Below are 14,807 nucleotides of genomic sequence, written 5' to 3'. Positions count from 1 at the left end.
TATAACGGTGAAGAAGTATATAATTGCATGTTTTAGTGAATGCATTAAGTGATCAGTGAAATTGTTTGTTTAACATACTTTATTTATTTCTTTGGTCATGAAAAATTAAATTCAAAGGAGTAATTGTGATCTCTATGGATACAGCAATAGGGATTGGCCATGACTTGATGAATCCAAGAGCTTAGAAGGTTACATTGGCAAAAAAAAAAAAAAAACATTCAAAAAGAAAATTTAAATTGTATATAAGAAATTTCTTCCAAAACAAAAAAATAAATTTATGGAAGAAATTGATTTTTTAGAAGTGAATAGTTTTGATATTGGTGCTAATAATGTTGTTATGATACCTTGATATTACTGAATAGATAAAGATGGGAGAATTAAAGAGAAAATAATATAAAGTTCTTACAAGGACCTAACTAATTTATCATGGTAATTCAACTTATTATTTCAAGATTTTTTTCTTTGATGCTTCTAAACTTAGTTGATATTTAAATAATTTATTAAATAATATGAAGATGTCAAGATAAATTTTTTTACACATTTTTATAAAATTATTAGCATGCTAAACTAAAGGATACAAAAGTTTATATGTGAAGCTTCTATTGTAGGAGATTCTATTATATAGGAGTATTCTATTCAATAACTAATATTGCTTTAACCAGATTAGAATAACTATATATGTTGAAATTGATCACATTGGGATATATTACATCAACCAAAATAAAGTGATATTCATCAGCTCAATGATTTTTAATAATCAATTTATATACCAATATATATATTTAATAACTGGTAATAGTTCTGTATATTTTATATGTACTACTAAAAGCTGATGTGATCATTTATTCATAAAAGTGGATTTTATGGCTAATTTAATTTTGAAATAAAACTTATCTTAAAGTAATATTTTTGAAAAGTTAAGTAGTATTAATTAACTCCTTTAAAAAATTGAGCACATTCAAAACCAAGTCAATAAAATTTAGAAGTGGTCTCATAAATATTTCAAAATAGATGTAATATTTTGAAAACTATATTTAAAAATTGTAATTAATTTTTTAGATCACATTAAGAAGAATGTAAGAAAAACTAATCTATTTTAAAACTCACTAAAACTGTGAGTGCATGGAATATGGAAACATATTAATTAGCCCAAAAACCCTAGCTTATATAGTCTGGATTGAAATTAATCCAATAACTACCAAAATCCCACTACGCTAATATTAATATACGGCATCATAACCATACACTTAGACCTCACATCATCCCCTCTTCTCAAAATAATGGAAGACTATCAAAATTCTTTTGTAAATGGGCCGGGATTTAAAAGAACATTAGGAGGAGGCATCAATGGATTTGTATGTGGTATTAACTATTCTTGATCCTTTTGTACGAAGTGTTTCAACTGTTGTATATGTATAATTTTTGGAGGATCGAATTGCTGAATGTCATGCCGAACCCTATAAACTTGTGGTCCAATTTGTTGCAACACTTGATACAATCCTTTCTATTGAGCAAGGAGCCCCTTAGATAAACTACATACCGTAAGATAAGGAAAACAAATTAACACTAAATCATTCACCTTGTACTTTGTAAATGGACGATGATGGGAGCTATAGCATCGTTATTGTCCCACTTGTATGTGGCCTAAGTGTTTGGCAGGCTCCGCTCAAACAAGTGGAAGAATGTTTGTCAAATATTAATCCCTTAATTTAGCATCAGCAGCTCGTGGCAATTGTGAAGGTAAACCCAACTTCATTGGTAATATTAAATCATGATTATATAGGAATTTATATGGTGAAACACCAACAAGACTTTACACCCCTGTAACATGTGCATACCGAAGAGACGGTAAATAACCATCCCAATCTGAATGCTAAAAGTTCACATATTTCGATTATTTCGTACATATCAATTAACCCAAAAACCCTAGCTTATATACAAGAGCGAATGGTCCAAATTAAAACCAATTCGATGGCTCTTAAAATCCCATTACGCTAATATTAATATACGACATTGTAGTGGTACACTTGGGACCTCACAAAACGAAATATATATCTGAATTACAGTTTAATATGAAGTTTCTTTTATAATTTATTATCTCTTTAATTAAAATTTGACAAACTTCATTATGTATGAATTTTAATTTGCTTTAACTCATTGAAAACCTTTTGAAATTAGTTAGTCATCTGATTGCCCACACTTATTTGTAAACCAGTGCACTTCTCAGCTTCCCATGCTTCCAGTGAGTAGCCAGTGGACTTGGGCTCTGCTGTTATTACCAAAGCCTCACACAACCAAGCAAACTTACGTATCATACATACCACATACCGACTCAAAATCGTGAAGATTCACATTTAACATCTCCGAAGTTTCAGTGTACAGATATGTTACATTTGTCCTGAAAAATAATGCCTTCCTAGCTGCCTGGAAAAATGGCCTCCGCCTGCAGACGCCGTGCAAAACTGTCATATACTAAAACGAATGGCAAAAGAACTTAAATGACACCTTAAAAAGTGAGAACCATCACGCTGCTCAAGAGGCCCCGCTCTTTCTCTTCGATCACGCAATCATCGCACTAAGCTTGATTTGCTTCACCATCCAAGGGTATCTGCATTGATACGTAAGCGATTAGGACCGATGGTTCAAAAAAGTACACTGCTTATAAGCTTCTGATGCATGGACGGAATCAATCAAAACGAACGTGCACCTTTTGGAAGCTTTGGGAGAAATTCCAGTTTCAATAGAAAGCAGCTGCCGGGAAAATGCTTGCTTTCCATGGCCATGACATTCAAGTGTTGTATGCCTTGCTGACACTGGAACAACAATCAGCTTGAGCCTACGCTAATACGTAAACAATAGACGGTCGTAAAAGGAAAACTTACATGGAATTGAGCTTGAGCTCCTCCGGATGATTGGGGGCTCTGTCCTCGAGGTAACTATGGTGGATCGACGTCGCACGCAAGAGACTGACTGACCTTTTCGACTCCTTGTAGAACCAGTCCGAGACCTGGAGAGCTTAGATTAAATACTGCATTGTGCATTGAAAAAAAATAGCTACTTACCGATTCTGTGACCGTTTTTCTTCTCTCGGCTGCTCGTCAACTCTCTGCAACTGTGGTGTTTGAGTCTCATATACCGTCTCAGATATGGTCTCCACTCTTTCTTCTACTGTCTCGCTTCTTTGGATCTTGTCAGCCTCACAATCACTGGGTGGCATGTCCGTCACAACCACGTCTGAGCATGTGTCCTTCAAGTCTGAACTACTCGTTGCCGACTGATGATCAACAACAGTAACGGCTGGTAAGCTCGGATCGTTACACGAATACTGCTCATTGTTTGCGGTGCTGTAAGATATGCTCGGCTCTTCCACAGCCGGGTCGAACGCTGGAGAGCGCAGAACCGGGGAGTCCCGTGAGAGCTCTGCCTCCGTATTTATGAATCCATCCACATCTGGAGACTTTCGTCTCTCCTCCAAACACGGAGGTGATTCGACCAGGAACACACTGGAGCCCCTCGTTTTACTTTGAGAATTCTTGGACCTGTGATGTCTTTCTCGGTATGGTGACTTCGGCGCAAAATCCTCGTAAGGAGGCTTTGGAGACGTCAGCAGTTTCGCTTTTATACCCTTTCGTTTCTGCTGTTCAGTGGCCATGTCACCTTTAGAAGGAGACGATACTCTGTCGAGTTCAAAACCAAAGGTGTTCCCAGGCGGTGATAAGCGTCTCGCACGATCGCGAACTGGAGAGTTCTGTATAAAAGTAACGTAAATGAAAAATCATTGCAATAAAGCTAGAGGTATACCTCTCTAGCTTTGAACGTATCCGTAAATTGCTTCCTAATCTTAGGCTCGTGCCTCTGCTTTTCCAGAGCCAACGTTGATTCCTTTACATTGCGCAAAAGAAGCAGTTTGTCAAGGTCAGCATCTTTCTTGGACAAGGAGTCCTTCAAAATCATGATCTGCAAACCAGCACAGTCGTTAGAGCAGAGAAGTTTCTCTTTTTTGAACTGACTTGCTCTTTTAGATCTTGTAATTCACCGGTCTCTTTGTTAGAGCGAGCAGCTCCAAGTTCGATCGACGCCACTCTTTCTGCAAACTTTAAGGTGCTCATTGTCTCTCCAAAGGAGTCCGCGTCTGGGTTTATATGCACAAACATAAGCGTTTTGGCTTGGCCGCCTGCAGCAACGTGCAATACGTAAGAAGCACATCCAGTTGTATTCGTAGCACCTCACCTAAAGAGTCTTGCAACAACTGAGTCAATTTGCTGTTTCGATAAGGAACATGACCGTTTTTCTGGCTCAACGCCGAGATGACATCTCCAAGAGCTGACAGGGATTTGTTGATGTGCTGCGCTTCTTTTAATCTGTCCCCAGTTGCTTCGGACTTGTTAACCCGCTCGCTTCCCGCAAGATCAATTAGGTGCAGACATCCACGGAGTATAGTGCCAGTCACTAGATCTTTACCCTGAACATGGATAGTCAAAACACTAAAACCACAAAACATGTCAATACTGTGTGGAACAACTCTTTTTGAACTTACCTGTGGGAACGACTACTACGTTCATTTAGAGCTGTAGCACCAATAGCACGATTTTTCTCCCCAGATTTCATAAGTTCCAAAACGTCGACAGTAGAAGTTACAGCCAGCATAATCGCATTGGGCACGTTGAGACCATTTTGGTGACAACTGTTTCGAATCTCTAACGTGTGGTAGTAAAGGAGAGAACCAGAGCAAACAGGAACATTAAAAAAAAGGATATTTTTTCGTAGGCCCGTCTGAAGCAAGGAGGTCCCGGATTTGTTCGTTGTAGATTTCAACCATCTGTACGCCGATATCATATTTACATACATTTCTTCTGCTCTGAGATATATAGAAGAGATCGTTTAAAGCTCGATAGTTGACGCCCCAGAGATCTTCTGTTGCGTTTGAAGGACCACTCTGTACAGCAAATAGTTGCAAATAATGTTGTTGTATAATATGTCATAAATACCATGGTGTACGTTTTTCCCGAGCCTGTTTGACCATACGCAAAAATACACACGTTGTAACCATCAAGAACTGACCGTATCAATGGCTGAGTATCCAGGAATACTTGTTCTGCAAACATAGCAAGTTTCTACATCAAGACTTTAACGGAAGCTTTACTACCTTGAGAAGCAGAAGTACTGAAAACCTTGTTAAACTTGAAAGTCCGACAAGCATCCTTGCCCTGCCTTTTTGGATTTGATATCATTACATCGCCGTTTTCACCTATGAACTCCACTGTAGTTCTTCGTGATAGATCACCGCTTAGTAAGGGTCTCACACGACAGTAAACTCGTATGCTTCCTGACAAATCAATACATCAGCAAAAGTAAGAACCACTTGCGACTTACCTTTAAGATCTTGCACTTCATTATAAAGTTTGCGGTTCTCTAGAAGCACTTTTTGGTATCCTGATGCTGCAGCAGCTAGTCCCTTGATGTGTGATTCTGCACAAAACGAGCGTTAACAAGCGAGCTCTATATTGGAGTTCAGCTACCCAGGTGTGCTACTTCCAGATTCCAATCTCTCCGCATTGCCAAAACGTCTTGCTTCGTTTTGTGCCATGCATTTTTCAAATCCTGTTATGAAGCTTTACAAAAAGTCGTGAATTGGTAACAAAGAAGGTACCTTGATGAGCTTAAACTGGTCATACATGATCTATTGTACAGAGTCAGATAAATTAAAAAAACATAACCTTAATTGAACCTGTTCATCACCTTGCCATCATTTTGAGGCCCTTCCTCTATGTCCATACTTCCTCGACCTGAAGCTTCTTTCAGCGCATTTTTCAACTGGCAGAGTGGTGTTTTCAAAAAAACATAATTGATGAATCAGAAAGAACCTTCTTCAATTGGAGATTTTGAGCATAAAAACGACGTCTATAGTCCTCCATTATCTTCTGCAGCATGAACTCTACAACCTGTAAAATTCACCGATTAATCAAGAGTAACGATCATAAGACTTACCATAGGAATCTCATCCGGTTGTTTCTGACTCAAAAGAGATCTGATCGTGTTGGACAACAGTGCTGGTGATTGATTCTGTCACAGAGGCTTCATATACTTTACTGTACGATAAAACAGAAGCCACTAAAACTCTCTTAATACCTCGATACCATCAAACGACTCAAAAATACTTGATTGCCAATCTCGGTTTTCCAATCCGGAGGCCGTCTGCCTTGAAATATCTGCAGTACACAAGTTAGAAAACTGACAGGCTAAAAGAAAAACAAGCACCTGATGGCGCATTTAGATTTTTTGCGTAAGCTGGTTGTCCTCCGTAATTTTGACGCGATGCTTGAAATTCGGGAGGCTCATCAGGAAAGAGTAGCTGCGTTTCGCCAAGAAAGTCAAGTTCTGGAAGTACGCAGCGTTTACGACCACTCTTCCCACTAAAAGACCTCGACTTTGTGAGCGAGGAGCATTTCTCCCCTTCCTCCAACGATAATGTGAGCAGGCTCTTCTGTTTCGAACTGTGCTTCCACTGACCCTGGCCTCCTCTTCCCTTCCACTCGTGATACAATTTTAAACCCAAGATGCAGTCAACAACTCTAGCAACGGAGCCTCCTCCAAAACTAGCCTGCGGATACCACCACACAGCATGAAACAAACGAACTTATGTTCTTATTACCTCCTCTAAGTCGGAGGCATCAAACGTCGGTATACTGAGGTCCTCCACTGCGACAAGAAAATTCCGGACATTCTCAAAATACTGATAAGCAGAAAGGGCTCCATCCGCCGGACTGGAAGAACAGCTCTCGACAACCTGCGCACTGATTCGGCATCAAAAAACAAGAACTAAAACAATGACAAGATAAAAGAAAAAATTACCCGTGAGACGGATCCAGGCTGCACACTGTTCACTAGTTTGCACAGAGAAATTCCATTGCGCAAGCAGCGACCAAACTCCTCCTCGGAAGGCTCCACCGAAAGATGTAGAGGACCAACAACTTCCTCCATCCACAAAGCCGCCAAGTATCTTCTATTCGCTGTTCCTCGCAAAGTGATCATCAGTTTACGATCCCAAGTAGAAATTCATTGACAAAAGACTTACCCGATTCTTCCGCTTTTCTAGACACCACGCTCGACTCCTGCTTTGCAGCTCCGGTAGCGTCACTGCGACTGGCGTGAGCGTAGTCGTCCGGGAACACGAACACCGAGCCATTAAACTCGCCTTGCGACGGCATTGGCGGCGTCCGGCCTCTCATGGATCAAATTCCAGCCTCGAGCCTTTCCACGCCCGAAATTTCTAGCCCGTAGACCGCAATCATCGATTCCCAGCTAACAAGAGTGGAGTATACGCCTGGGTCTGCCGGATCGTTCACCAAATCTGGAGCTTCTCCCACACTCTTTACCAATAAAGAATCACTCCTCGGAAATCATGGATCTGGCAAGAATGTAGCTTCTAGAGGAGATCCATCGACGCGCAGCTTGAGCTTCCGGCCCCCGCCTGGATCTGTCACATACGATACCTCGATTCCTCGAGGCCGCTGATGGATCAGCAAATCCGGCAATGCGGCGCCTTCGAAATATCGCAGCTTTGATCGCGATCGCGCAAAACCCCTGGTACTCACTTCTCTTCACGACCAAGCGACAGAGAGCTCAATGGGAAAAGCCGTTCGCCAAGCCCTAGAACACGAATTACCGCGCGGTAAACTGCATGGTAAAGGTATATTCGTCGCCATGGGCGGGAAGAAAGATTCCTTGCTTGGATCAAATCCTCGCCCCAAGCGAGACCTATGAGCGAAATCTCTTGATCCAGATCCATGGGAAGAGCGGCGGCCTTCACACGGCGCGCCAGATCTTTGACACGACGCAGCGAAAGAATATCTACACTTGGGGTTTGATGATCGCGGCATACGCCCAGGGCGGGGATTATAGCAGCGCAGCGCTGCTCTTCGATTCCATCCCAGCGATGGATCTGGTAATCTGGACGAAGATGATCGCGATCCATTCGGCCTCCGGCGCGATCGACAGGGCAAAGAATCTTTTCGATGCAATGCCGGAGTGGGATCTCGTGTCATGGAACGCGATTCTCTCGGCGCTTGCGAGCGTCGGGCATCTCGTCATGGCCGAGAATCTGCTGTGGGCGATGGAGGAGAGGGATCTCATATCCTGGACCGCGATTCTCACCGCGCACTGCAAGAATGGGAATCTCTCTCAGGCCGAGAAGATCTTCCACAGCATCATGCCGGAGTGGAACCAGGTCTCATGGAGCGCGATGCTATCGCTGTATGCAAGAATTGGGGATCTCAACACCGCCAGGGCAATGTTTGATCGAATGGAGGACCACGATCTCATCTCCTCCTCTTCCATGATCTCCCTCTACGCGAAGCGAGGCGAGATCGAGCTCGCCGAGGCAACATTTCGATCGATGAAACTCAAGAACTTCGCCTCGTGGAATGCGAGGCTGTCCGCCTACACCCAGAGCGACCGAGCAAAGGAATTCTTCGAGCAAATGCCAGAGAGAAGCTTGATCTCCTGGACTTTGATGATTTCTTCCTCCTCCCAGGCAGGATGGATCGACGACGCTAGATATTACTTTGATCTTATGCCGGAGCGAGACGCCATCGCCCAAAACACAATGCTGGCGGCATATGCCTCACAAGGGCATCTTGACGAGGCCAAGAACACCTTCCACGCAATGCCACGTAAGACCACAGGCTCATGGAACGCTCTATTATCGGCATTTACACGTGTCGGTCAGCTGGACGAGACCAAGCAGCTCTTTGATCGAATCGAGGAGAGGAGCACCGTGACGTGGAACGCCATGCTAGCAGCATATGCCCAGACCGGGCATTCCACGCTGGCGCTTGAGCTCTTCCACGTCATGGCCACGACCGAGCTCCCGGATGACGTCACGTTTGCCTGCGTCCTCCTAGCGTGCGGCAACGTGGGAAATGTTTGTCCAGGCTGGCACTACGCCACCTCAATGACGCGTGACTTTGGCGTGGAGCTAAAGAAGCAACACTATAGCCTCATGGTTGATGTTCTTCGTCGTGGCGGCCATATCGACGAGTCCCAAGCTCTCACCGAAAGCATGCCATTTCTCCCAGATTCTTGGGACTGGACCTGTTTGCTGGGAGCTTCCAAAGCACACCAAAATCTCAAAGTCAGTGGTCGGGCAACAAAATTCGTACTTGATTTGGAGCCGGCAAGCGCAGCGGCCTATGTGCTGCTAACAAATGCAATCGCAGAGAGCTAAGCAAAATATGAGCAAGAGAAAAAGATGGAAGGAATCGAGACCTCACTGGAGACGAAAGCTTGAGCTCCCAAAATCGTCACCCAGACCCGCTTGGCTTTCACGAACTGTGCCAAAACTCAATGTTTTGTAACTTCTTCCGAGACGACCTCCTCGCCGCTGTCGTCGTCGTCTCTTTTCAAAACCACTGCCTTGGGAGGCTCCAAGCTCTGGAGGAACCGCATTATCAGCTCGAAACTCGTGAAGGTGATCACAGCCGCGGGTGTTGTTCTCATGAGATTTGTCCCGCAGCCTCGGTAGAAACCAGCGATTCCCTCCTCCACCCAGATCTTCCTCACGCAATCTACAACACCGGCGTATTTCATATGAGTGACGGCGACCTGACCCTGTTGTTGGAGCCGAGCTCTCACAACCTGCAAAAGAGAAATCAAAGCCATCGTAATAAGTTTAGAAGAATCACAAACCTCGTGAGGGTACGTCATGGTAGAAGCAAGGACTTTTGATATTGATGAAGCAATTGCCACGCGACCTGTTGACAATCTATCTGTCGTAGTTCCATCTGGAAGAAGATAAGAAGTTAGCAAAAAAGTAATCAACTGGAGTTGTCAGTCCCACCTAGCTTTGCGAAATACTGCTTCAGCTGCTCATAAACCGGGAACTGCACCGCGACGTGACTTACTCCTGCAAGTGCTGGTATCAATCCGCTGTTTAAGCACAGAAAAGGATTAAAAAACACGATTATATAAGCGTGAAAAAAATGGAAGCACACCTATACAAGCCACTGAGGCCTTCTTCAGCCGCAATGCGACGTAAGGCAGAGAAAGTATTCTTGTAGGGAACTAAATCCGGTCTCAGCCGTTGAGTCTGAAATTTTACCGTCATCAACAGACAGCAAAAAGTCAAGAGAAAATTACCTGCAAACGAGTCTTAACAACCCAGAGAGGATTGGTAATAAGATTAGTCGCGGCTCCAGCCACCGTCGCAGCTAATAAATGTGAGCTCATCGTCAGCTGTTGCTTCCCGGCTTGTGAATCTTTGTACAAAGAAATAGTTATCATCTTCGAAATAGAAGTACCAAGCTCGCTTTACCTCTCGTCTGCAATAACCTCTTCATTTGCTCGTAAGTTGTAAAGAAAACCTGCGAGTTAGGGGATTGAGCTTAAAGGTCTTTCTGAGTAATTGTAACTTACCGCCCAGTTGGGAAGCAACGCCAAAATCGTTGGAGCCAAGCCCTGGTAAAGTCCCCTGACTCCCTCCTGCCTCACTATCGATTGAAGTGTCTTTCCTAAGCTCGTACCTCCAAAAGCTGGAGAACTCTCAAGTCAATACGAAGACAAAGACGTAAACGAGCTTACCATTTACACCAAGTTGTCCAGCCTTTGGAATGCGTTGGATTTGAAGTCGCGTTTTCACGACATCGAGTGGAGCGACAAACGTTGCAGATATAGAACCTTGACAAAGAAAAAAGAATTTTAAGTGAGCACGAAGTTAAGAGAAAAAAAAAACAAAACCTGCGCCAGCTCCAGCGACAGCATTGAAGAGCTTTGCCCTCCTCTTGTCCTCCATTTCTCGTATCCAAGTTTTCATAGTTCTAGCGATTCTGGAAACAATGATCACAAGCTAGAAGACGCGAGGGATCAAGAATCAGCCACTCACCGGCCAAGCGGCAATGCGAAAAATTCTCGCTTTGCCCTATGATGCTCAAGAATGAATGAATCATCTGATGGCCCCAAGCTGCTGGGCACTTGCTCGTCCCTAAGCTCTTCCTCAAGAGCCCTGGCCAGGACAGCCGGCCGAATCACCAGCTTCGCCGCGGCCTGCTTCTCATTTGCTAGCTTGAGGAGCTCAAACGAGGCAGCCTTACTCTGGAAGCCGTTGTTTTCCTCGTCGATCGAGATCATGTCACCTCAGCTGGAGCAAGAATCCAGGAATCCCGATCAATCGCGCATCCTTCAGCTATGGCCGACGAACCGAGAGCAAGAACAAGCGTAAATCTAGGGCGCCGGCGCAGGAATCGGGCAAGAGAATGGCGCAGCATTACCAGGGCGACCGCGCATTCCACCCAAACCCTAATAAGCTGCTGACTAAAAGCATAAAAATGAAAAGGGAGAAAGAAAAAACAAAGGAGAAAGAGAATTCCCCGATGCCGCTTATAAACAAAACCGACGGACAGAAGGCGGACACGTATGGCCAATGAATAATGTCACTACGAAAAAGGGTAATTAGATGAAAAACCTTCGGTTTGTGAGATAACCTATAAGATAATTTATTTTTGGTTTATGGGGTGAATATTTAAGTATATTTTAATTTGAGAACTTTGAACTTCTAATTCATTTGTAATCAAGGTTAAATAAACTGCTTAAATTGCTTTGTGATTTTGATAGTTGACAAATGAGATCCAATTTGGATCATTCACTCTTGTATATAAGCTAAAGTTTTGAGCTAATATGAATATGCACATATCTATATTTCAAGCTCTCACAATATTAAATAAAAAATTTAGATATAATTAGATTAAAACTCCTCAACTCAACTCAATTGCAAGTTTGAATTTTTTAATTTTAGTTGTTAGATATGCCACTAAATGATCAAAGAGACATCAGTGGAAGAAATAATTTAGTTTTTCTAAAAGGATCAACTGGATAGGTAGTTAATAGAAATATGAAATAACGTTTGAGAGAATTTATGGTTAGCTTAGCTTATGAAACCAAAGTATAATGTTAGGTTAAGCTCCCTTGTGAGTTTTCTAGTGTTTAAAAATGTGTTTCCTTATGTCTTGAGTATGGGATTTCTTGTGTGTAGGGAAGGTTACATTTTTCCCATTCACCACATTTGAAAGTATAGTGAAATATTGCACAACAATGGCCCCAAACAAATTTAAACATATAAAACAAAGTCTAGAACCTTTCTTGCCTACACATTTGCTGGCTATTCTGTAGTTATATGTGGGCAAAGCTTGTCACACACTGCTTAGCATTAGTTTTAATTGATGCTTTTGCAAAACTTAGGAACTAGAGATATATAATAATTGATTATCTTTAGATTATGTTGCACTAATAGAGATGAGAATTATGCTCTATAAGAAGCTATAATTAGATCCCATAATTAGATAAATTGGAACTATTAAAAAAAAGTTAATCTACAAGTTCCTATTAAGGAGTTTATTTGGGGCTTAGCATTGTCTCTCATTTTGTAGGTTGCCATAAGTGGGGGAAGCAATAATAGCTTTAACTTCTCTACCCTAAATCCACCTTAAAGGCCTTAATTATTAAGAGCAGTAGATAGGGGTATATTCTAAGGTTGCTAAAGGACCTCTAGAACATGGCCTCCCATTAAATTACCTGGTGATGACATGGCATCAGGCCTTCTTTTTGTTTTATCTCCAGCACACTCCCTCTCCCGTCCATTGCTGCTGCGCACTCCCGCCCGCCCACTCGCCCTCACGGCTCCCACCCGCACTCCCACCCGCCCCCAGCGTGCGCCCTAAAATTACTTCCACGTGGCCACAGCACCAACACTTGGCCAAATTTCAATCAGCTGTGGTTGCCCCATAATTGACCTAAAAACGTTTTTGTTTCTTTTATGATCAAGTATGGCAGTAGCACATCAATTTCCAAAGGTAAGCAATCAATTCAACTTCATATTGATTCAAGAAAATCATTTCGGATCCCCCATGGCTTGATGAGGTGCAAGAATTCCATGAAAAGGATTATTTTAGTGCAGATGATTTAAATTAGAATTTGTCTAAATCAAATGAAACTATAGCTCCTATTGTGTATATATTACAGAAGGATGTGAACAAGTTTCTAGATAGTGAAAGGAGAAGGGGTGATGGAGTGGATTTTTGGCAATTTTCTAACAAAAATCATGATCATAGAGATTTGAAACAACCCAAAAACACAAGCTTTTTATCATTAATCACTTCTATCTTTTTAACAAAATATAATTACTAGGTATTGGTGTGAATATGGAAAACAAGATGCTCGTGAAACATCCTCTATTATGATTGTTGAATCTACACCAAAGTCAGGACTTGGAAGTAGACCAAGTCGAAGTTCTAATAAACGGGGCTGCCTTTGCAATTTTTTGGTCAAACAGTTTTACAAATGGCCTGATTATGTGCAGATTACATATTATCATAGAGAGCATTGTGATAAGAATGGGATTCCTTGTCATGGTCAACTTGATCCGACTGAAGGAAAGTCATTATTTCCTTAGAAGCTTTCAACAGATATTCAACATTGGGTGATTTATATGATTCAGTAGGATTTCATATCAAATCAAATTTATAATGAGCATATACAGAGTGTGGGAAGGAACAAGTCAGCTGGTGAACCTCCTTATCAAGATGATTTTCTAACTATATAGGATATCAACAATCTGCATAAGAAGTATTCACTTTCAACTTATTGATTACATAAGAATGACATATAGAGTGTACGTATTTGGAAGAACACAAATCCCGAGAAAGTATTTTTCTATTAAAAAGGTGATTGAGGTAAAGATTGTTTTACTATTGGGATTCAGACAACTTAGTAACTACAAAAGATGGTGGACTTTTCAAATAATAATTTATTGAGTCTTGATGCAACTTTTGGAACTAATCACTACAAGGTAAAATTTTCATTCATTTTTAAGTGAATAATATTTAATAATTTACAGTTCTCATTATACACCATGCTTGTTTTTGATTATCATGGAAATGGTATTCCAATTGCATGGGTTTTATCTTCTAATGAGAAAGGAGAACATATGAAGAATTGGATGATAGTTCTTAAAAAACAAGTTTTAGAACACATGCAAAATTGGAAACTACAGGTGATAATGATTAATAATGCTGAAGTAGAGATTAATGCTATAAGGTAATTAATTTGATATAAAATAATTTAATTGTTTTCTTCTATATAGAGCTATATATAATTGTCAAATTCTATTATGTATTTGGCATGTAAGAAGGAATTGGCTCAAATATATTATTTGTAAGGTGAAATCTTGGAATATTAGGATGGAAATATGGAAATGTCTCAGAAATATTATGTATCATTCAATTCATGCAGCTTTTCATGATGATAATATTATACGAGCTGAGATTAAACAACTTATTATACATTTTGAGGTGGATTTTCAAAATGAAGTAGCATTTATCAAGTATTTTCAAGATGAATGGAAGGACAAAGTTGGTAAGTGAATCTATATTTTAATTTTTATAATTTATTTTAATTTATTTTAATTTATATTTGATAGATATGTGGGTTGTTGCTGCTCGAAATTTCCCTTATGTTAACAAGGAGACAAATAGTTCGATTGAGGCATTCCATGCAAATATAAAAGCTATACTCTCGTCTGAAAAAAAATATGCTCACAATCGAAGGATGGATTAGACAATTCATCAACTTACTACTAAGGTTCATGTGAGGTACTGGTTTACTAGTTATTACAAAGATCATGGTTTTATTTAAAACCATGCATATGAAAAACTAATCGATAGTGCGATTGTTAAAGCAAGAAATATTAATGACTCTCAAGTAAAATTCGATAAGGACAATACTCACAAATCCTATATATAATCCTTTTCAGATTCAGC

General features: G+C 41.1%; 3 protein-coding genes across 5 annotated transcripts; 1 reads left to right on the top strand and 2 right to left on the bottom strand.

Annotated features, from left to right (window-relative positions):
• Positions 1-2,325: 2,325 nt before the first annotated feature.
• LOC9658728 (kinesin-like protein KIN-14I) lies at positions 2,326-7,631 on the bottom strand. 3 transcript variants are annotated; one of them, XM_024660456.1, is made up of 23 exons: positions 7,076-7,631; positions 6,853-7,010; positions 6,653-6,787; positions 6,259-6,601; positions 6,130-6,209; positions 5,989-6,063; positions 5,865-5,942; positions 5,740-5,814; positions 5,651-5,680; positions 5,520-5,601; positions 5,374-5,469; positions 5,147-5,326; positions 4,989-5,095; positions 4,758-4,936; positions 4,538-4,702; positions 4,231-4,484; positions 4,011-4,174; positions 3,802-3,957; positions 3,063-3,748; positions 2,883-3,007; positions 2,708-2,813; positions 2,506-2,608; positions 2,326-2,443 (listed from the first exon to the last, which is right to left on the bottom strand). In XM_024660456.1, the coding sequence occupies exons 1-22, from the start codon at positions 7,227-7,229 to the stop codon at positions 2,560-2,562; spliced, it is 3,477 nt and encodes a 1,158-aa protein (XP_024516224.1). In that variant the 5' UTR covers positions 7,230-7,631; the 3' UTR covers positions 2,326-2,443; positions 2,506-2,559. The 3 variants fall into 3 exon arrangements, with proteins under 3 accessions (XP_024516224.1, XP_024516225.1, XP_024516226.1); XM_024660457.1 differs by having other exon boundaries at positions 5,865-5,921; XM_024660458.1 differs by lacking the exons at positions 2,326-2,443; positions 2,506-2,608 and having other exon boundaries at positions 2,796-2,836.
• A 389-nt stretch (positions 7,632-8,020) lies between these two features.
• Positions 8,021-9,226, top strand: LOC112341002 (pentatricopeptide repeat-containing protein At4g02750-like). The gene has a single exon (XM_024660353.1). It carries the CDS (start codon positions 8,021-8,023, stop codon positions 9,224-9,226), a length of 1,206 nt encoding a protein of 401 aa, XP_024516121.1.
• Positions 9,227-9,317: 91 nt separating this feature from the next.
• Positions 9,318-11,320, bottom strand: LOC9658727 (nicotinamide adenine dinucleotide transporter 1, chloroplastic). Its single transcript, XM_024660468.1, has 10 exons — positions 10,880-11,320; positions 10,735-10,823; positions 10,579-10,674; positions 10,414-10,529; positions 10,313-10,361; positions 10,138-10,256; positions 9,993-10,087; positions 9,839-9,927; positions 9,688-9,782; positions 9,318-9,636 (listed from the first exon to the last, which is right to left on the bottom strand). Exons 1-10 carry the CDS (start codon positions 11,122-11,124, stop codon positions 9,343-9,345), a joined length of 1,287 nt encoding a protein of 428 aa, XP_024516236.1. The 5' UTR covers positions 11,125-11,320; the 3' UTR covers positions 9,318-9,342.
• Positions 11,321-14,807: the final 3,487 nt, after the last annotated feature.

Source organism: Selaginella moellendorffii, unplaced genomic scaffold (genome assembly GCF_000143415.4).
Source record: "Selaginella moellendorffii unplaced genomic scaffold, v1.0 SELMOscaffold_74, whole genome shotgun sequence".
Classification (NCBI taxonomy): domain Eukaryota; kingdom Viridiplantae; phylum Streptophyta; class Lycopodiopsida; order Selaginellales; family Selaginellaceae; genus Selaginella; species Selaginella moellendorffii.
The sequence above is the reverse complement of the archived record's forward strand: the minus strand, read 5'-3'. Positions and strand labels throughout refer to the sequence as shown.